Source organism: Paramormyrops kingsleyae, chromosome 22 (genome assembly GCF_048594095.1).
Source record: "Paramormyrops kingsleyae isolate MSU_618 chromosome 22, PKINGS_0.4, whole genome shotgun sequence".
In the NCBI taxonomy this organism is placed as follows: Eukaryota; Metazoa; Chordata; class Actinopteri; order Osteoglossiformes; family Mormyridae; genus Paramormyrops; species Paramormyrops kingsleyae.
Window position 1 is genome coordinate 2,595,723 of NC_132818.1, and position 22,300 is coordinate 2,618,022.

Sequence of the window (22,300 nt, forward strand, 5' to 3'; positions counted from 1 at the left end):
CAGGGCTGGATCCCCCCACCACACTGTCACATGTGGACCAGTCCACCCCCCCCCCCCCCCTCCACCTTGTTCGGATTGACTTAACCTTGCAGAAGGCGATGATTCTTGTTTACAGCATCTCTTACCCTTGCACTGAATCTTCCCATAATTCCTTTTATGCAATTTCTATAGTAGCTGGTATTAGAGTTCCTTACTGGAACATACCAATGTCTGTGAGCCTCAAAGGGTGATAATTTGCTGCTGGAAAATACTGAGATGTACTGACATAGACACAGATAAATACCTTTAGATTGGCATGCAATGACTGCCAATTTTATTTAATTTTTTTTTAAACAATTAACTTTTCGCGAGTTCATTCACAGGGTTTAGTAAACTTAGAGTGCCACCTGCTGGGTGGACCAAGCCAAGAAAAAAAAAAAGAAATTGACAAGCGACCAAATACCGGTGCGAGCCACTTCACTGGGATCAGAGAGGCTTTCCCTCCTTCCGTTTCCCAGCAAGTTTAACGGGGAACATCTTCCCTACTGCTGCATGCGAGGATTTACTGAAGACTCCAGGTGCATTTTACCACATGAAAGACACAGATTAACTATCCCAAGAACCTCCACGAAGCCGATGCTAAATCAAAGCTTGGTTCTGAAGCAGAGCCTTTGTGTGGCTTTTCCCACCTTTCATCGACTCATCTGCTGGCTTGGTCATGTGACATCATCACCGCAGAACCCGCAGGCTGCTGGTAACAGCACCTGTGACCCGTCCGTCCTGGCCCCGTGGGGGCAATACAGGGTTACAGCGATGGCTAATGCTCTAGCAGGAGCACAGTGGCAATCAGCTATATTGCCAACATCAGAGCCCTTGGGGACACAGGCGGCCATTATGAAGGTTGGGAGCAAGGAGCTGCTCAGGGGGAGTGTTTTGTGCTGCCTGAAACACATTAAAGCCTCAGCAGTGGGAGGGGGGGGGGTCCTACACAACGGTAAGGATCCTTCCCATCTGCCCCGGCTCAGCCTCCTACCTCTTTCAATGGCTTAAATGAGCGACAGGCCTTAACTGTTAAATAGCCCCCTCTACACACTGCCCTCCCCAATCCCCTCTCCCAGCCCCCATAATTGATCCCCCCAGCTCCTCCCCAGCCGAACCGTCGGGGGGACGTTCTATCGGCCTGGATTGAAACCCAGGGTCTCTCGGCCAGGACCAGTTAAACAGGCTGGGCTGACAGCTTGAGTGATGAGAACGACTCCTTTTTAAAGGCTTGGAGAACTAAAGGCAGTGGGAGCAGAAGGACCCCGCTCAGTGTGAGCCCCTTTCAGATGCCTGCGTTGCGGCCTCCCTTACACGGGGCTAACCCAACCGTACGCGGGCCTTTGATATCTAACTCCCCAAAGCCAGTATTTGACAGTCCTCTCATTTTAAAACATGAAACATTTGGAGAAAAAGCCCTCAGTGTACAGAGGTGTACATATTATTTTTCCGCATACTACTTTGGGGGGATTATCTGTACCCTGCTAGAAATCACCGGCTTGACGTTTGGTCACCTAGAGGTTATATTTGAATGAGCAGCCACAGGAAAACCAACCCTCCCCATGCAGAGATTGCTGTTTCCTGTCCACGGCATAGTCTGGCTCCATAACTCACTCCCCCCCACCCCCGTCAGTGTGGTCCACTATGGGGGGGCGGGGAGGTTGTCTTTTTTGAGAGACAGGTTCACATGCAGAGGGATTGAATGGGGCTTTTTTTTTATTAGGGCAAACAAATGAAAGCTTGCCTCATTTCAGCTTTCTGAAATGCATAGATGGTCACATGGAATGTGCTGGAATATCTCTCACAGCTTGACATCTGTGTCACCTAAAATACATCAGCAATAACACTGAAGTCAATAAAGTTAAAAAAGACTTAGTCCTTATATCCTCAATGTCCAGGGCTTGCTTGTGTGGGGTCTCACTCATAGCTTTGACCTCACCTCTATCCTTGGCACTGTAATGCACTCTGGGAGATATCCAGTCAGCGGCTGGGGCCAGTCATCTGGGAGATGGATTAGGGTCAGTCTCAACCACTAGGCTGGCTATGTCAGGTTCATTCCTAACGTCCCTTGGGACAGACTATCACATGCTGCTACACTTGATTAGTGAAATTATTCTCTCTTGGCAAGATGTATGGTGGTTTGAATGAGACCAGGTACGCATTGTGTTGATGATGTTGCTGTTGTCTGAGGGCCTGTGCAAGATGGAAGATCCAAAGTGCTGTCCTTTCTGGTTAACATCTCGTTCAACTGCTTCAGTTACGCCGGCCTGCCTCCGGAGGGAGCAGAAGCACAGACATCTCGATTTTCCCAAAGAGGTAACCATCAGAAGCCGTAAGTCACAGCAAATTTTAAAGATGGACCCCAGAGAAGATGGGGCCATTGTGGACAACGAGCCATACTAAGCATGAGGTCATTAATCCAATGAAGGACCGGAACCAGAAGTCCTGTCCTTCGTTTTCGTCCTTCCATCCAGATCCATCAACTCATAGGGGTACAGAGAGCTCGTACTCAGCACCCGGGTGGCAGATGATCACAGAAAGGCCCAGCTGATTCTGGAGATGGCATCAGCACTCTCACTTGGGCCATAATGGCTTCCAATCTGCCACATTTCCACCCTGCTGCCACTTACCCCTGGATAACGTTAAGTTACCTTTATGCTTCTTTGGAATCATTTCACAAGTCAACACAGATAAGCTCCCACCACACAAGCCCCCACACCTGAAATCTACTCCCGAAGTAGAAAATAAATCATCCCCCCAGACCAAGATGAAATACGTACATAGCACACTTCACCCTGCTGAATTAGCAGACCTATGAAACTCAGAGGGGGTGTCTATCGGCCCTTTCGAGCAGGAGGAACTGCTGATGTGTTAATCCAGCTGTCAAATGCACTAATTACCGACTCACACAGACCAGCTGCCTGAACATCACCTGCGGTTCGACACACAAATATTTGAGGCAAAACTAATGTAAAAAAAAAAGCCAGAGAAACTTCTTTATCGGTACGAAACAACACCGGTCTCACTTTGGAAGGATGTATCTGTGCCCATCAGGCTCTAATCAGCAGAGTGAGGAGCAAAGCGCAAAGAGACCACGAGCCTTAACAGTGGAACGTATGCAAAGTGTGAAATGAATGAGGATTTGCCGGCAGAGAAGACAGGAGAGAGACAGGGAGGTTGCGGTGGGAGTGTGGCTATGCAAATGGCAGCAGAGCTAAAATATTAATATCCCCCCCGTCATCCGTGGCACCTGCATTTCCCCCCTCTGCACATGGCGGGCACCCGTGTCACCCGTGTTCTTATCTTTAAATAGCCGTGCTGTGATGTGGGATCTGCAGGGCCATGAATCTGCAGACGGCGCCCCCACAGACGTGCATTTATGTCAACCGTACGCCGATCCACTCCAGCCCATCTCCCTGGAGACGACAGGACCCTTTGTCATCGCCCCGCCTCGGTGGAAGGGGGGTGTGGGCCGTCCACCTTATTAGGGGGCTCGTTCTGAACAAAGGGGGCGGCCCTGCTGCAGCCTTTCCTCATGTGGCGGGGGGGGGGGGGGAGAGCACTGCTGAGGCTGGCTCGTCGAAATATTGCGAGAGGCATGCGTACGAAATCCTAGCGGGTTATTTCTAGCGCTGCAGCGGGGCGCGAGGCTTTGTCGGTGCACTCTCATCTGTGCCCCTGGGTCCTTGCAGAAAACGTCTCCCTCACACACAGATATACGGCTCTGAGTGGCTGCCGGATTCATTCCTGAAGGCCGGCTGTGTTCAGGGCAGGTTTCCTTGTAATCTGTCCTGGCAGTTTCATTTGCTCACCATTATGCTAGAAATAAGGTGGACTTGCAGTCAAAAGGTGGAGTCAAAATAAAATACATTTAAAATGCTGTAAAATGCACTGGTTGGGTTCTGCTGGCTTTATGTATTAAAGCATATGAGACTGAATGTCTTTTATGAAAAGGATCCTTTTTCTGATGGAAGAACAAGGTCCCTCTATGTCCCCAAGGCCTTTTAGAAAATAAATTGTTCAGAAATAATCACGAAACAATAAGTACTTACAGAAGAACGCGTCGGGGTAAAATGCGAAATATTCTATTCATGCAGTTTCTGAAATGTTGCCGATACATTGGCCGCTCTCATCTATTAGTATTTTGAAAATTGCATGTTTTCCCATTTAAGTATTCAAGGCCTGCCTCATGCTTTAATAGACTTCATTCTGTGAAAATTGCCTCTGGTGTAGATGGCCCTCCCTCCTTCTAAAACAGAAATGAATAAGAGCGCCTTTTAAGGACACCGACATAAAACAGGATGTCACATGTGGTAAATAACTTTCCTGGCATTGATTTAAACGCCATGTGGGATCGCTGTGAAGTCCTTAAAGGAGAGCCGATGCCCATTTGTTTGGTATTAGCGAGTTTGTTTAGACTTTAAATACGGCGCTTGGTTGTGAGTTGGAGACAGGGTGTGCTTGTGGAGATATCTGGGGGTGACACAAATTAAAAACAGCCATCTCCATCACTGAATGACTAATGTACAGCTATTGCAAAATAAACACAGAAGATGGCTTCCAGATGTAAAAGGCCTGCGAGCAAAGTGAGCAGTGTGAGTGTGTGTCTGTGTCTGTTTTGCCATGCCTTTTCTCACCATCGTTATGTGTCATATAAACACAGAATTTCCACTTGTTTGCTACTAAATATGAATGTGGCTGTTCGGAAACATTTCTAAACACAGACACACTATTATAGAAGTTGACATTCATACCCCACACATTACAGTAATGGCACCCAGCTACACACACAGCTACGTACTGAACTTAGGCATAACTATAAGTGGTACTTTGAAACAGGTATTGTTTTTAAAGTTTTATTTGACATGATTTATCATTTAAAAGAAATCTGCAACACACCCCATAACTGAAATGCAAAGATGTCTGTTTTATCAGGCTTACAGGTGTGCAAACATGATATATATTGTCATTTCTGCAGATGCAAGCACAGTTTTGATTTGTTACGTGCTGTTTACCCGATTTTTAATCTTCACAGTTCTCCGGCTCTGCGAGCCTCACGCCAGGCTCAGCAGAAAGGGATAAATGGTCCTGTGAATATGCGATTACATGCATTGGATGCATCCAGAAAGTGCGCAGCCTGGCTGAAATATTTATGAGCTGTTGTTTTTTTAAGCAGAGGAGGGAAAGTATTTTCCCAGGTGGCTCAGATGAGTCGGCCGCTATTATAAAGAAGCGTGCTTTGACAGATCACCGCGCTCCTCAGATCTCATTAGGCAAACCCTGATGGCACACTCTGCCCGACCGAGGGGCTCGCCGCAAAAAGCCCATTAAAATAAATTCAAAATCTTAACACACAATAAAATCTACATGCATTATTCAACTATCTCATTATGAGGCAATCAAAGTACAGAAATACGCAATATTCCATGACATTATTGCAGTCTATAAAACTCAAACAGACTGCTTGTGAGCGATTTCCTGCTTGTGGGACATCTGCTAAAACCTAATTAGGCTGTAAAATATTTTGAAAGTACCTGGCCGTTGTGTTTGAGAAAAAAAGCAATTACTCGATTGGTTAATGCATTATGTCCAGACCAACTTGTGATTATGATCCTGGGGCATCTTAGTACATGAAAAAGCATATGACCTTTATGGCTTCTTAATACTAAATAACGTTCATTTAATGTTATTTTGTAACGTTATTTTTTTCACCATGTCCTTGAATAATGTATTAATAGAAGCACAAGTTATTTTCTGTTCAACGCCTTGTCCCCAACGATGACTACTAGTGTGTAAAGGAAGCTGTATCAAATTGATGCCCTCTGCTGTTCCATACGCTATACAACGGCGCCACCTATTGTTGATCATAGGAAGTTTTTTTTTTTTAAACTACTACTTCGTGTGTTCAACATCATGACTTTAAAGTGTTCCTGTATTCACTTCTGGTGATACGTGACATTTAAACAAAACCTTCGACTATTTAAACAGGTCCTGGGAGGGGAGCCCAGGGAAGTCTGGCCCATTTTAGCGGTGGATTAGCCAGGTTGCATTAGCATTTCAAGGTCAAGCAGGAGACATAAACACTGATGTCATTCTCGTCAATTCAAAAAAGTCATACCTGCAGAACTCTTTTGCTCACCTGCATCAGTAACTTCTTTGGGTTAGATCCAGTGTAGGCCCGCTAACAGTCCAGTGAGTTACTCCCTGTCCACTAGTCTGTACAGTGTGCATAAAATGCCAGCTGGTCAGTAACCTTCTTCAGAGGCTTCAGCAGCCCTGACTACTGGCACAGGATATAACGTTCACTCTGTCTAGCTGTAACTCATAGCCATGCCTGAGCCCTGCCCTTTGCGTTACACAATGTTAAAAGTTTGGCCCAGTTAGAGAGAGCAAGCAGCAGGCCCTTGGAGACAGTCAGAGCTGGTGTCTCTGTTCAGATAATGCTGTACATAACTGGGCTCCCTGGCACTGCCTTGCAGGATGCCCCTAAAGCCTGGAACTTTCTGGAACTGTGCGACCTCTCTGTGGGATACAGCTGAGCTGGGCAGTTAATCCAGGCAGTGTCCAAGCCTGCAGCCCTACTCAGCATCACCATAAGGCCAGTTAATGTAGAGCCAACCTCATTTAGCTGGAATCCTCCTCTGTTCAACTGAGATTAGATGGTGGGCATGGAAGGCCAGGCCTACGCTTGCACTTTGAACCACTTACATAAGATTCAAAATACAGATGCTCCTCTACTTACAAATGAGATACGTTCTAAATGGGCGTTCATAATTTGAAATGTTCGTAAGTCGTTATTCAACATCATTTTAAGGGTATACGCAAGTACAATGAACTACGCTGCTGAGCGGCGGGAGTAGCGGCCAGATGTTGTACTAGGTGGAATTGGCACACAGAAAAAAATTGACGTTGCGGATAGGAAACGGCAGCCCAATGAACACAATTTGGATTTACAGTCCTCTTCGTTCGCGTGTCTGAAAGTTCGTAAGTTGAAAGTTCTTAAGTAGAGGAGCGTCTGTACTAGCAAAATAGCACTACTAATAATAAAACTAGTTTCAGTAATACCTGTCTGCTGCTAAGTATGACATAGGGTGCAGGTTTCCTGTTGGGCAGTTAGAAAGCTTCTTATGTGGATATGCTGTACATATACTTTGTACACATCCTCATTCTTATGGAATTTAATCACCAATCCATGAAGTTCCTAAGAGTGTGGCAGGCAGGACTCGCCATCACAGAGCGCGGATTCCGGCAGCAACTCGTCAGTCCTGACTGCCTTTGGATGTAGAGAATTAGTACCTCCTAGTCTGGTCTGGTGCCTACATTGTTGGGAGTCTTTTTCTTTGTATCCTTTCATTAAATGAATGAATGAAAGGCGTGCAGGTGCTGAGACGTGGTGCAGAATAATGCATAACACACTCACGCTTCATGCAGTCAGAGACCAAGGAGTACAAAAAGATGGTTTTATTATTTACACAGGATGACTTTGAGACCAGAGGAGGAAAGGGGTCCGACTTTCTTGTCAGCTTCAGAACCAGCTTGCACATACCAGCGTTATTTATATATTTATGTATCTGTTTTTTTTTTTTTTTTTTGGAGTCTAATCCGGGAGAACCCGGAGGGAGCGGTTTGTAAAACCCGTGTCCAGATGAAACAGAAACGGCGAAGTAGGGCAAAGGAAGGACCGGAATGTGCAGATGTCAGAGAGCGCCGTGGGCTGGAGAGCGGTCCGACGCAGCGGTACTACAGGAGAGCAGATGCGCGTGTGCGTATGTACGGATGCGCTCCGACGCCAATGAGTTTACGTGTTTAAATATGCACGGTTACACAATCAAGTCCAAGTGAGCGCTAGGGGGGCTCAGTGCGGCGTGTATACCACGGCTGGAAAGGGCAGTGGGGGGGTCCGAAGACTGACTCAGTAACCTGAGGTGAAGTTCCGCAGTGCTTCTGAGTGGGGGGCGGAGCCCTGAGCTGTGAAACTGTAGGCAAAGTAGGCAACTGCAGAGCCCAACATCAGGCCGGTCATGTAGGACACGGTCATCGTGTTCCCTGTGGGGGGGGGGAGAGAATTTTTCAGACAGGTAAGAATTCAAGTGAACATTTGTGTGATGTTCCCTCCTGTAATGCATCTGCCGAAATTTCACCCCAAATCCCACATTAAAATGGAGCAGGCAGCATGAAATTATTATAAGACACACACACACACACACACAGGTACCTCGGTTCTCGAACTTAATCCGTTCCGGACTCCGGAACGAATCCTAAAAAGCTCGAGTTCTGATCGAATTTTTCCCATAAGAGATAATGGAAAACCAATTAATTGGTTCCCGGCCCCCCCAAAATAACACCTAAAGATGTTTTTCTTTTTTTTAAGCATTTAAGCCCAAAATGAACAGGATAAAACAAGAGCAGCATTTTTTCCTTAATGGCTTCCAAAACGATAAAGATCTTATCCCAACATTACCCCTGTCCAGCCCCGATTGTCTGCTCCTTCTGTGTGCCACGCCCCCTCGTTAACCTCGTGTGGGATCCCCATGTGATCAGCTGTTTCTGGTTGTTGTCATTAGTCCTCTGTATTAAGTCTGCATTTCAGTTTGTTTCCCCAGTCCGGTCATTATGTGCGTTCAACTTGCTTACAGCGCTGGCTTAAAGCAACGCATTCTGATCCTGATGCAATGCATTACGGTTACATGCATTGCGACCTCTCATCCAGCTGCACAAACTGCAACCACCTCCGTGAATGCCCTTATTGGCTGAAAAGTTTAGTTACACGCATGACGTTTGTATCTCTTGGGAATTCCGATGCGTAATCTGCTATTCCTCCCGAATATCACGTAAAGCAGTGAGAACTGGCTTTCAGTTAATTTACCTGGTAAAATAAAGTTTAAATAAATGACATAAATGCTCTAATAGTACATGTAAGTTAGTGGTATATTTATTGTTAGTAACTGTAATGTTGCGTTGCTTTATTTGGTTAATCGTCCAGTCTGTGAAGAAGGCATTCAAGTAAGAATTGCATAGTATGACTCATTTCCTGGCGCGTACAATTTATATTAGGTCAGCGTTCACGGTTCGATTTCTGATATTCAGATCGAGTTCTAGGTCAAACTGGTTTGTTCGATTTTCAAGAAATTCGAGTTCTAGTGAGTTCGAGAACCGAGGTACCACTTTATATAGAAAACACCACCCAAATTCTCAGGAGTCTGTCAACCGTAATTTATAAAAAATAGACCTCTTCATGCCTGTAAGGAAATGTTTTCCTTAAAAGTTATCTTCTGCAATACGATATACAGGATACTACTGGTTGAATCAAATTTTTGCGGTGGGAAAAGATATCTCAGTTGAAAGTCCATCGGTGGTTTTTAAAATTAGGCTTTCCAGACATGCATGTAAACTAAGTCAAAGCTACATATGGCACGTTTCACTTTTGGCCCCTCGCATGCGAGGCTTGAGGAAATGTGCACATGTTCGCTATAATAACCAGGTATTAAAATGACACTGACACACAGAGGTTGTGACCTCATTCCCCTGTGCACTAGCTGTGAGTGTGAAGAGCCCAGTGTGGGTGGCGTGCAAATGCCCACCTGCTAGCTCCCTCTGCTCGGGCGGCACCTTCCGGGCGGCCAGGATCATGGGCACGCTGCCGAAGTAGCCGTTGCTGATGCCCATGAGCAGGGAGAAGAGGCAGGGCCAGGCAGGGTGGCTGAGCGTAGGCCTCTGTACCGGGTAGACGCACATGATGAAGAGGGGGATGAAGACCACGCGGAAACAGGAAAACAGCAGCAGGCGGCCGCCCTTCCAGTCGTACGGCACGGCAGCCAAGATCTGGGGAGACGGGAGGACGGCGAGAGTCAGGCTCCTCCCATTCATGGCCTAACCCCCCCCCCCCCCATAAGTGACTCCCCAGTCAAGGCTCAGCAGAGGCCCCCCACTCAAAGCTGGCTCCTTAACTACTTTTACAAGATCCCGGTTTCTCCGCGTCCTCACTGCCTGCGGTCTCCCTCGCTTACTTTGCCCACGAAGTCTGACATGTTGAAGACAGCCATGATGAGAATGGGCAGCCACTCCCCCAGCGTTGCGTTGCGGATCTCCGATTCCAGGCCCGGGAACAGGCAGAGGGTGATGAAGTAGGTCACCGCAATGGAGAGCATGTAGGCCCAGATCACACGGGACACCACGTAGCGGTGCAGGATCATGTCTGCATCACCAGTAGGGGGTGCAGGTCAGACCCCCAGTTGTCATGACAACAACATAAGTGTAGTGCCCCTATAGAATCATAATTCATACGTTTTGTCTTAATTTTATTTTACATGTTTTTACATTCCAGGGTCTCAAGAAACACACAACATCCAGATGGGATCTTTAATTAATAATCCCTGACAGATGTGTTGATTAAATGCACTGCACCATTCAATTACTTTAAACCACATTTGTTAATTGAAGACTGCATTATTTTCCTTTTTTAAAATTTATTTTGTGTCAGGAATAAATTTAATGGTTAAAAAGCCAAATATATGTTTCACAATGTTTTCTGTGTGCCCATTATAATGATGAAAATGATTCATTCGCTTCATAATTTCGATTAATCTAAGGTTACTTAATTTCCCTGGTGTTTAAGTAACTAAAGGATTGATTAATCTAAATTAAGTTAATAGCTAATTCATTCAAGGGATGCACTTGTAGCTTTTTTCTTATTTAGTCTGGTTTAATTTAATTTAATTACTATGGTGAGCCTTCAGCTATAGCATGGTGTTTACTGTGATCTGAAATATGTGATACATTTAATCAGCATCTCATAGAGGGAGGATTTACCATCACCAGACTGGAACAAAATCCATAATGTCCACTTGCTACTGCTGGACCTGCGATATTGACCTCTGGTATTTGTCATATTAATGCCTATTTTGCTTACCTTTCACTGTAGGCCAGCTTGTCTTTATTTTTTGTTTGGGAACGTCAAACCTCACGTAGGTCCCGCTGCCAGCCAGTTCGCCGTCGGCAGAAGGAATACCCACGGCCCCATCATCCTAACAGCAAAGAGAGCACAGGTCTGGATCCTCCAAGCAGAAGTCTGTCCACCATGAGAAGCAGCTGGAAGCTCCTCCCCTTCCAGCCTGAACCCAATCATTTCCTTTCTCCTGGTAATCAAGCACCGCCCTCTATGACATCACTAACAGTCAGTACCAGGTTGTGCTTCTGTAATCTATTACAAAGTTGCTAAACCATTTTAAAAACCTGGTAAAGCAGAATTATATTGACTGGTGAAGCCTTTCAAGAACCGTGCAAGAGTCTGCCTTTGCCTCTTTAATTTTTGTGGATGCTTTCCAATTCAGTCTCATTTCTGACTAGCGCTGTTTCTCTGTCAAGGCAGAGAGACAAACAACAGTGCCCTCTGACATCCAAGGAACAAAACATTATTTCATGCCAGGCATGCACTGGGCTGTACTGCGCTTATCTGACAGCTAAATCTCAACAACTGCCTGGGGGGGGGAGGGGTGTTTCAAGCCAATAACTGAGACAGCAATGCTTCAAGGTAAACCCAAAGAATCAACCAAGCGTAACAACCTTCTGAGATAAATGATATTAAAAGGGAATAAAAACAGACTCTGGTACTCACATAATCACAATTGTCAAAGAGGCAGCCATTTTAGGGAGGATAGATGGAAAGATTTCCAAGTGATGGATTATTTAGTTGTTGAAGGAACACAGTTTTTTTTTTGCTCCAGAACACAGTACCAGCTTTCTCTGTTTAGTTATCGATGGTTTACTTCCTGGCTGGGCTAGAAAATTCTATTCTGTGATGTTTCTAATTCCCTGTACTGCATGTGTAATTGAAATCAGTCCACAGTAACAAGTGGGATTCTCTGCTGCCGATTTCAGAGTTATTCCTTAGAGCCCAAAATTGATGTTAGTGGTTTTAAGGGTAGATAAAAAGGCAGTTTGTTTTTTTTTTCATTTTTTGCTGTCATTCAGTTGAAATTTGAATTCACTTTCACTCAGTCCATGCACACCTTCAAAAATAACCTTCTAAAGCCTGGATTAATGATGCAGTTTATTTATCTATCTATCTATCCCCCCCCCCCGCCCAATGTAAAAGCTAATTATTTTCCTCAGCGTGTGAAAAGGAAAACCAACCCCCATGTCTGGTTGGTAATGTGACTTTTAGCTTTAAAAGGGGAAACTCTGTTGCCAACCCACCAATTAACAGGAAATTCAGAACAATAACACAGCAAAACGTAAATTGCAAAGGAGGGTCTGGTAGTGTGACCTGGGCCCTATACCTGCTTCAATCAGGAATTGTGGCCTATTTGCATGCCAAAAGCCTTCTGGATTTTTACAACACTAAAGTCTAATTTTTTAATAAACGTGTCATAGCTGAACAGATCCAAGTAGTGCTGCAAATGCTGATCACGGCTAATAGATGATAAGGACCGAGGCAGCCAGCGTGCAGCCTCTCTGCTCGTGACGCACTCACAGCCTGCACACCGCCCTGTTGTTATGGCGACGCAGGGCTCTGGCAGGGGCGTGGCGTTTGGCTGGGGATGCACAGCTGGCGTCCATGCCTCAATAAATTACCAGATAAATGCCCCTCACCCCCACCCCCAGTAAGGAAGAGCCGAGTTACAGACCATGCATTACTGTATTTAATTTTGCAGTCATTTTAGCTGCTCAGCCTCTGTGACTTCACTGTATTGCTCAGATACTCCACCCTGGCTCAAAAATACTGTTACAAAGATTCTCCACCCTGTTAGATAAGTATGCCAATCCATTACAAAGATATTCCACTCTGCCATTTAGACACAACTCACTATCACCATGTGACATAGATACTCTGCACCCTTACAAAGATACACAATCTAACCACTTGGATACTCTACTCCCTTATAACGATACTCCACCCTGTCACATAGATACTTTACTCCCTTACAGAGGTAGCGGAGGCCCTGCTACTCAGATATTCTACTCCCTTACAGAGACAGTCCACCCTGCTACTCAGATACTCTGCTCCCTTACAAAGATGCTCCATCTTCTCTTTCACATACACCCTTATTCCTTAGCAGATGCTAAAGTAGTTTACATCACATTTTTATAACCAAATCTAAACTTATCTAAACTCCAAATTTAAAAATTGACTTTAATAATATATCATGCTAACTTAGCATTTTCTACCTAAAGAAAAACTTACGAATCTTACTTCCTCTGCGTTGACGTCATGGTGGACCTGGTATCCGGTGGCCCGGTCTGTATGACCTTTGACCTCGGTGAGACCCTGGCGGGCAAGGCTGGTGTAGTGCTGCACGAAGCGGGTCCGACGCACCAGCAAGTGCAGCATGAAGCAGGTGAGCTCCATGCAGATTGAGATGAGGAAGAAGATGATGGTGCTCTTCTTCTCGTTTTTGATCAGGAGCTTGGTGAAGATGCGACTCAGGGATATGATGACGCCCGCAGTACCTGCATGCAGCAGACAGCACATTAGATTAGTGAATCTCTGATAAGAGACTGAAGTTTATTTTAAGTACCACACCAGGTGACTCTGGAATAATAGTACTATAAAAAATACTACAATATCTGTCTTTCCTTTAATTTTTCTTTTTTTTTATCATTTTAAATGTGATTCTATAAATCAAGGACGTTGGTTCATGATGTCAACACTGATAGGGACCAAATCAGCCCAGAACACTCCGCAACCCTAATCACACACGGCGCTCCCACGGCATAGGTAGGTGCGTGTCCCTGTCATCCATACCCAAATCCACACCCTTGCTATAAATCTTTCCTATTTTCATTTTATGTGCATCTATGTTCCTCACAAACCAGGACAAACAGTGGCCTTAGTCAACGTGGCTGAAAAATACAAATTGTACATGAAATATTTTGTTTCAGGAAATACAGCAAAACAATCCGATAAAATCTAAAACTGTGAAGGATGCAGTAAATCAACATGGCTGGCTAAAGAATCCCTCTGCTACAAACGGCATGGATTTGACATTTGGATCCGTGGTTAATGATCAGATACGGCAGGTCAGGGGCAGCCTGTGGGGGTGGAGGGGGGGGGATGATGAGGCCTGCAAAGGGTGGAGTCTTACTCACTCTCTCCGGTCATCACTCCTTGAGTGTACCTCTTTGGAAGCATCCCCATGTAGCCGTAAAAACTTGACTGCTGAACTGGAATGAAAAGAGGAGGAGATGGAGGAGCAGTAGCACAGGGTGGTGCGGAGAGAAGCTTGTTCACCGACTGAGCACCGGCTCCCAGGCACGGTTACCTGTGCATCCAAAGGCCACCACCCCCACCGCCACCAGGTTGATGACATAGGACTGCTTGTTGGTGAACTGCTCCAGCCAGACGTCACAGACACCCACAAACAGCAGCGGCCCAAGAGCAAACAGGTAGCCTGCAGGTAGGCGAGGGGAGGGGGGAGATTGCATTAACTTCACTCTGTCACCTGTGGAGACATGCTGAGATACCCCCGGGATTTGTCCCTGTGTCCCTCGTGTTTTAAAAGGCCATCTTAATTCACCCTGCTGAATTCAGGAGTGGCTACATTATCAAAAGCCTTTTGTTATTGCTTGGGAAAACACAAAGGGTTTTTTGTTCCAAACGCATCCTTTGATCTCATTAGAACTAAGGCTCTATCTCTGCTCTAATGGAACTGTCTTGGTCTGCCATGTGTGCGATTTGATGCTCTCTGCGCTGGTGAGAGTATTAATAACTCAGATATTCCATCAAGGCCATTGGATACAGCTGCTTTTGGGCTGTCGCGGCGATCCCCAGCCAAATGTTCTCTTAACTGCGGCTCACACACATAAGAAAAGCAGGTCTTCCATTTGTAGCTGATCCTGAGTTGTTTCGGAAGACAAAGGTCAGTCTGATAGTGATGGCTTCCCCCATGACAAACAGTATTAATGGAGTCCAATGGGTTCCTCAAGATCCCAAGACACAAGAAGGACTTGCCTAAGCTTGAATTCTTATACACTCTCTTTGATTCTCCTGAAAGCCCTCAAACATTAGGAAGCACATCTTCTCTGATATGACCCACTTCCTTATGATACCCATAAATAAACTCATAGAGTTGACAAAATTGTCAACCAAACAACTACTTGCTGGTATCATTGCAGCAAAGAAGCGTTCAGACTATTGTTCCAATGGCACGTGATATTGGGGATGGTCTCCTATCACTCACCCACAGTGATCCGGGTGTGTAGACCCAAAGTCTCCACCAAGGCATTGTTCAGGACCACTGCCAACAAGGCCACCAGGATGTATGTCAGACTCATGTCAAACACAATAGACGTTCCTGAAGGACCAGCAGAAGGACAAGAAGAGAGATCACAACACAGCCCATCACTAGTTCCTCATCAACTGTACACTTTTCACAATACATTTCAGAAAATCCCTCACCCCCTCCCACCCTAATGCCGTCAGCCTCCTGGCCCACAGGGGATGATGCATACCTTGGAATTTGTGATGCAGGTAGTCCACGTCAGTGATGAAGCTGTTGTAAGGCAGCAGGAATCCAACTCCGGCTAGCAGCATAGCAAAGTATATCCCATGGTACCGGTCATCTGGTGTAGGCTCCTCGAAGACTTACCATGGTAAATCAGAGGGAGGAGCATGTCAGGAGCATCCCTCGCTGGCATGAGGAGGGGGACTTATTACTTGTCCTCTTGGAGACCCTTTAAGAGTTAGAACCGTCTCCTGCTCTGTGCAGGATTATAGGCGTGCGTAGACTGCATCTATAGCGACCGCAGCCACTTCACGCATATCCCATAGTACCACTTATGGGTTAGGGGTTTTCTTTAAGCCAGCTCACCCCCACCCCCCCATCCCTATTCCACTGCATCGTAGAGTCTCAGCCTTGGAGCCCAGTGCTAGCAGCCATTCACGACAGCCTCAAAAAGCAGGGTATGCTTACTCCTAATCACTTGACTAGGTCTCCTTTGGTAATGGCTCTGGTCCATTAGGGCGCTTGTTCCATGTTAAAAACCCAAAGGAAACCCACGGTGGCTCCTTCGATACAATGATCGCAGGGCTCCGACAAGCAGCCAAGCCTCCGTATTTGAAGCCCCAAAGCAATGGCAGGCGAGAGTGTATCCCTGATTTATTCTGATCCTGGAGGATGAGTCTGGGACTGACTGCTGGCACGTGGGGGACTCAGAGAGCAGATGCAGATAGAGGATCAGCTTTCTCCAAAAGCCGAGACAAATTACCATACAAATGGCTCCATATCTTACAGAGGCCGATGGTACTGGGGTAAATTGATCTTCTGGGGCACATTCAGTCCACAGGGCAGCCCCACCCTGACCCCCAGGCCGTGACAATGATGGCGGTGTCTTACCCGGCTCTGCAAAGGTAAGGATCCCTCTGTCGGGAACGTCTTTGGCTTGGAAGTCCTCGTCCTCCAGCTGGTAGCTCTCGAAGCTGAAGCTCATCACTACATTTCCCTCCGGCGTGGTGATGGGTGTGGCTTGCCGGCGCCTCTCCGTGCCATTCGACGCCATTCTGAACCCGGCCCGGCCCCCCCTGTCGCCCAGCTCAGCCGTGGCTTGTTCCTGGGATGTTAATATGAGAGTTCCTCCTCCCTCCTGGGGGAGCGGGGGGTGCCAAGAGTGACTTTAATCCTAATGAACGTTTATTTTTGGTTTTTATTACTGTTAAAAAAAATACTACATTTCAAACCACACTTTTTAAATATGCCAGATTAATCCTATCCTAAATAATCCAATTAATATTTATAATTTAAAAATTATTTATACTAAATGTTTAACATTGAAGTCTTAGATAAAACTCTGACTAAAATATTTAAAACTTTAAATAATGCATTCTTATGCAGCAGATGTTTCAGATGAGTTTCACTTCATTTCAGGCAGATTGCCGGAACGGAGTCAGAGTCAAGGCGAGGCTGGGATCGGGAAGGTCTGGCGCATACGTTTGGAGGGACCGATGGCTCCATCATGATCCCACACTATGAGAAACTATGAGAACAGGATTTTAAAGAGGTGATAGACTAGGCAGAAGGTGGTGCCTTTGATTTGCAAGGTGCCCAGCTGGCAAGGGGGGGGAGCGGGGGGGGGGGGTTGATGACGTCTGGCAGGACAGGACTGCCCCGCACCACCGAGGTCTGCTCCGCATGCAGAATATGCCAGGAGGCCTGCCAGGGGTGCCCGCCAGCGGCACAGTGGGTCGCGCCAAGTCAGCTCCTTCCAGCCTGCATTTCATTTGCTTCCTTTGATAATGTGTGCTTCATTATGGTAAATGTAAAAATGCACTGGGCCAAAATGCGATCGATACTGAACGGAGGGGAAACTGCAGCGTGCACATTACTGCCACATCCCATTACACTGCACTGTACCACCTCCACCGCAGGCACAGGGGGCATCATCTGTAACACAGGCTGGCAAACCGGCTGAATATTTACATATATTTTACATGGCTTAACAAATATACTTCTTGGGCTCTATATATAGTCCAGTTTCATAAGACACACATTTTTGATTTTGCAGAACAGGCACTTATACACACAAAAAAAAAACAAAACAGGAATGATTTTGAATGGACTCGAAAGACCTTGAAGGAGAGGATTCCCCTTGAGGGTCCTGCGTTCTGCGTGACCGCGGCTCTGAAAGCGGGCCACCCTCTCGCCAGCGCCTCGCCTCGCCTTCCCGACTTCAGCACCAGTGAGACCCCCGGGCTCTGCAGGCACAAAGCACTTCCTGCTTTCTCTGGTTTCTCTTATTTGCCTCCAATTTTTCTTGTGTTTCTCTTTTATTTTTTAATGTGTGGGAAAAACCTCACACTGCTGCCGCATTGCTAGTCGTCCCACTTTTCCGATAAAACTATTTTTGTTTCCCTGTTTGTTTTGTGTTTCAAATTGGATTTCCGGGACCCAGCTATTGAAAAAGCACACAGCGACTCTGCCATCACCTCTTTGATAAATTGCCTGAGCTTCACTTTTCTGACTGCCTTCTCAATATTTAACTGCGACACAGGCAGGCGGCTGCAGAGGCAAGACCAGCTGCTGGCTTGCTGCACTGTGGTGTCGAGCAGATCCCTGATAACAGATCACACCGCAGATGAGGACCTGGGTCTTCTGGACCCTGCTTTAGGCCCGAGCACCTCAGCCTTGAATAGCCGGCCACTTCCTCTCTTTCGATTTGGCAAAATATAGGAATGCAAAGTCACGACAGGCCACCAAGCTCCCAAACAGCTGCCTAATTGTTGTTGTACCAGTGCTTGCTCTCCTTCACTCTTACTCATTATTGAGTCTTGCTGCTATGGCAAGGTACCAGGATGTGTTGCATTTAACCTTGTTACTGTATGTTCACACTGGGGATGCCAAAAAAAAAAAAAACACAATGAAAGGCGCAATGCTTTGCACTGTGTTTTTTTCTCTCCATATTTTCATCTCCTGTTTGTCCATGTTCTTGTGTGTCTTTACACGGTTTCAATGCTGCGTTGTATTAGCCGTTTCTAAGAATGTATATGATTGCCCCGAGTGTTTATGGGAAAAAAGAGGGAATAAAAAAACATGCATACAAACACTTTGGAATGCATCTGTATTCATTTTCGATGTGTGCAGAAATGTGGGCAGCAGTGCGTTTTCAAAATGCACTGCAACGCAGTGCACTAGTGGGGACATCATACATAGCTTTCTATGCAATGTATGATGTTCTGGCGAATCGCAGAACGTGCGTGTTGATGAAAAGTGCAACTTAACGCACATAGTAGGAACGAGCCCTTACTGTGCCCTGGTCAAGCTTTTTATGGAAGTCTCCTAGTAACAATCGCTAGTGCTCCATCAAGTTAGACCCTAACACTGCCCCCTTGAGGGCAGGGACTCTAGACCCAGTTGCCCAGGAAACAGACCAGAGAAGGTTTTATCTGAATGGACTTATACTGTTTGTCAGGACTAAAACTAAACAGGCCGTAATTAAAACCACAGTAATTAGCTCACTAGAAATAACCCTGCTCAATTAAAGTCATGTATGGAAGTTGGCATCCAAGGTGGTCTATATGATACAATCTATGAATATATGAATACATATAACACACATATATGTGATATAAAACGACAAGCCTGTAGTTCTTATTTATTCATAAGATCTAGAAATTGCGTCCAGCTGGAGGGTGTGAAATTTTCAGACACATAGGCGGTCCCAATTAATTTTTCAGCGGACAGCAAGACGTCTGGCGTTAGATGTGAAAACCTCCGGCCGTAGAACGACCCCAACTTCCTTTCCCTCTCAGTTTTATTTGGCAGGATCAAAAACGCACCAACCAAAGGACACCAGAGCCAGGCTTGGGAGTCGCTATGAAAGCCTTTTGTCGTCGCTTTTGCTTTTTATTTACGGATGGGGGATGTCGAGAGCGGCGCTTTCAGAAAGACATGCCACTCTTTCATGGTGCATAATGTACCGCACGCTGAAGGCGATTTTGAGATGGCTGGAAGTCTGCGATGTATTTTTTCCCCCCCAAATGCAGGGAACCAAGCGTAAAAAAACACCTGCAACAGGCGCATATGGTAACCGAATAGCTCACTGACTGGGGCGCAGATCCATGGACCCTGCATATGGTCACTTCATTAAAACGCAAAACAACTGTATGCCTTGTCATCCTTTCACGTATTCGTATACGTAGACTGAAAATCCGACTTTTTAATGCATTCCAACTGATGCTCGCCCCGCAGCACTGAGCCGGTAGATTGCGGAGCCGGGTGTTCCGACCGCAGCACATGCGGGTGAAGCAGCGAGACCGCATTTCCCGCACGTTTCATCAACGAGTCCGATGTGCCAGCTACTGACAAAACATTATATCTAAACCATTTCAGCAGCAGACGTCCATTGTTTTCCCCCGGCCCAGATGTCAGCTTCTGTTTCCCTGGGCTTCTGTAAGTCGGCGGCATGGCAGGCACATGTAAGATAAGAGTGGGATACAAGCAGACAACCGACCGAGCCGCACAGCCAGCTGTCTGGAGAAAATGCTAAACTGAGGCGGTCTTGACGTGTTATTGTCCATGGGGGTGTTGAAAAGCGTGGGGGCTGCCCCAGGTGTGTTCTGGTAGCATGCCCCACCCCTGCCAAAATGACGACCAGGCGTGGGACAGAAAACTTCTAACAGCCATGCGTTTTGGTAACTATATTATCAGTATACCAGTTATGGTAAACAGTCTTCAATTAACAACAAACAAACAAACAAGGTAAAAAAAAAACACACATAAGACCGACGCAAACATTTGTTGCTATAATAGGATAAAAAAAAATTGCTGCCAACAGCCAAGTCAGGCTGTGTACTTTCATACTAGAGAAGCTTGTATTGTACGTGATGTACCTTAGTCAGGATGAATCTTTTAAATTAGGTTTGATGAAAAAGAGGTTTATCTGTTGTCAGCGGAGGGTGGCGCTCATCATGTTCCTAAGAACTATCCGAATGTTTTATGTAAAAGGTTATTATAATAATATTATTATTAATAATAATAATAATAGCAATAATATTCAATGGTATTGTAGTCTTCTCAAAATCTCAAGACTAAAGATTATTTTATCTCAAGCGGTTTGTTAAGGTCAAGTAAAATTAAAATCAGTCGAATATTCATGAAATTAGTTTTGATTAAAAGAAGCTTAGATAATTTTGAGAAATAACTGCGTTGTTATAACATTCATCAAAACAAAACAGTATTTTTTCCTAACAGGTAACATAAAAACAAAATTTATTAATTTCTTAAAAATCAAAAACAAACTATTGATATTGTTTTCTTTTGAGCGTTCGGTTTAACAAATAATACACAGACATCGCAGTTTGAATAGTTGACCAAATGGCACATTTTAACTCCGTCCTGTTCGTACTTACCTACACGACGCGTCCTTATCTAGCCTTTAAAATAATTTCCATTGTGTCAGAGACCCAAGCAGCGCACAACAGGTCCCGTCTTACCTTCCGCAGACTCCTCGGCGCTTTCGCTTTCTAAAGATGCGGCTGCATTAAAGAGAAAAGCCGGGGACGCGTCTTATCTGCCATCTTCGCTGCAGGATGCAGCCTCCATCCATCGGGGAAATGTTCGTCTGCTATGCTCGGCTTTCGAGCAAGGTGCACTACCGCCTTCCCTCTCTCCCACCCTCCCGTTTTCACGATCACAGATAGTAACAGTATTAACAGCACCGGGGGAACGAGTGTTTCGGCAGATTTTAAAGGGTTCATCCGCGCATAGAGCAGCCACCCTGTACATTTGCGTAGAATAAATACCAAGGAGATGTTTTCAAATGCGCTATGGAACATATTATGCTAATTTAGGCTACAATTCATTTTTGACCATTTATTTTAAGCGATTTCATGATATTTCATTCCTTTCCTTTTCATCAGTGCAGTGTGTAGTTTCGTCGTTCTATCGTGGCAATGAAGAAGCAGACTTTACTTACCAATTTGTCAAATGCTTATTCACACTTGCTTAATTTATTAACCGCGCACAGATGGAAAAGGTTCTTATAATGGAAAAGGCGATAGCTTGATACGTAGTAGGCTATTTACGCAGGTAGGCGACCTTAAAAGTCTTGGTTTACACATGCATACATGCATGCATGAATACACACACAAACACATATATACATATACATATATGACTGTATACAAAAGAAAACCGTGATGTATTCTTTTAAATATTAATATGTCATTGTCGCATGACAAAGGGAACAGTTGTACATCCCACTATTGTTGTCTTTGGAGCCTTGCATTATGATCGCTGTTATTGCTACGTGACTAGATTTAAGCCTAGATTTCATTCTGGAACCTTCCCCGTCTCAGTCCTCAAATCTCCATATTCACAATAAGCACTTATTGTCATCCCGTTAGTGTCACCAAAGCACAGGATAGTGGCGTGTCTCAGCTGTAAGAATGCGGGGCTCCTTCTTTCCCCAGGTCCCACAGCATCTCGCCCGGCTCATGCTGCCTCTGCTCAGATTTTAAAGGTATCTATCTGCTGACGGCATCCTACATACAATGGCTTCTGGAAATATCCATTTAGATGCGTGATTTAAAAGTCTTATCGCATACTGCAAGCCATGACAACAAAGCGATGTTCAAATAGGCTCCATATCCAGATGAAAAAACAGGTCTCACGTGTGTAGAGGTCACATGTCCTGCTCTCTGAAGGCAGGTTTTAGCTGTATTTTGATCATGAATATATAGGCCTACAAAAAAAATTTTTCCCCGACGAAAAACTATTTTTTCCATCAAAAATGAACAGGGTACCGATAGACTGACAACTGCCTGCCAGATTAATGAAAAACGATTTTT

General features: G+C 45.4%; 1 protein-coding gene and 1 long non-coding RNA gene across 6 annotated transcripts; one reads left to right on the forward strand and one right to left on the reverse strand.

Moving 5' to 3' along the window:
- Positions 1-7,464: 7,464 nt before the first annotated feature.
- Positions 7,465-21,126, reverse strand: slc29a4a (solute carrier family 29 member 4a). 3 transcript variants are annotated; one of them, XM_023831691.2, is made up of 12 exons: positions 20,945-21,126; positions 17,582-17,707; positions 16,353-16,599; positions 15,469-15,600; positions 15,198-15,311; positions 14,280-14,408; positions 14,107-14,181; positions 13,202-13,467; positions 10,928-11,042; positions 10,026-10,213; positions 9,600-9,840; positions 7,465-8,064 (listed from the first exon to the last, which is right to left on the reverse strand). In XM_023831691.2, the coding sequence occupies exons 3-12, from the start codon at positions 16,513-16,515 to the stop codon at positions 7,931-7,933; spliced, it is 1,557 nt and encodes a 518-aa protein (XP_023687459.1). In that variant the 5' UTR covers positions 16,516-16,599; positions 17,582-17,707; positions 20,945-21,126; the 3' UTR covers positions 7,465-7,930. The 3 variants fall into 3 exon arrangements, with proteins under 3 accessions (XP_023687459.1, XP_023687460.1, XP_023687461.1); XM_023831692.2 differs by lacking the exon at positions 17,582-17,707; XM_023831693.2 differs by lacking the exons at positions 17,582-17,707; positions 20,945-21,126 and having other exon boundaries at positions 13,211-13,467; positions 16,353-16,901.
- Positions 13,228-17,013, forward strand: LOC111854093 (uncharacterized). 3 transcript variants are annotated; one of them, XR_011984659.1, is made up of 4 exons: positions 13,228-13,355; positions 13,645-13,735; positions 13,900-14,403; positions 16,881-17,013. It is a non-coding gene; the product is annotated as an uncharacterized lncRNA (long non-coding RNA). The 3 variants fall into 3 exon arrangements; XR_011984658.1 differs by having other exon boundaries at positions 13,645-13,739; positions 13,900-14,414; positions 16,881-17,011; XR_011984657.1 differs by having other exon boundaries at positions 13,900-14,414; positions 16,881-17,011.
- Positions 21,127-22,300: the final 1,174 nt, after the last annotated feature.

Bases quoted from the DNA above. Each gene is read 5' to 3' on its own strand.
- slc29a4a (XM_023831692.2), bottom strand. From the start codon at position 16,515: ATGGCGTCGAATGGCACGGAGAGGCGCCGGCAAGCCACACCCATCACC. The intron at 10,214-10,927 runs GTAAGCAAAATA...CTGGTGATGCAG, and splicing joins AAGCTGGCCTACAGTGAAAG to ACATGATCCTGCACCGCTAC. The intron at 9,841-10,025 runs GTAAGCGAGGGA...CCGTCTCCCCAG, and splicing joins TGTCAGACTTCGTGGGCAAA to ATCTTGGCTGCCGTGCCGTA.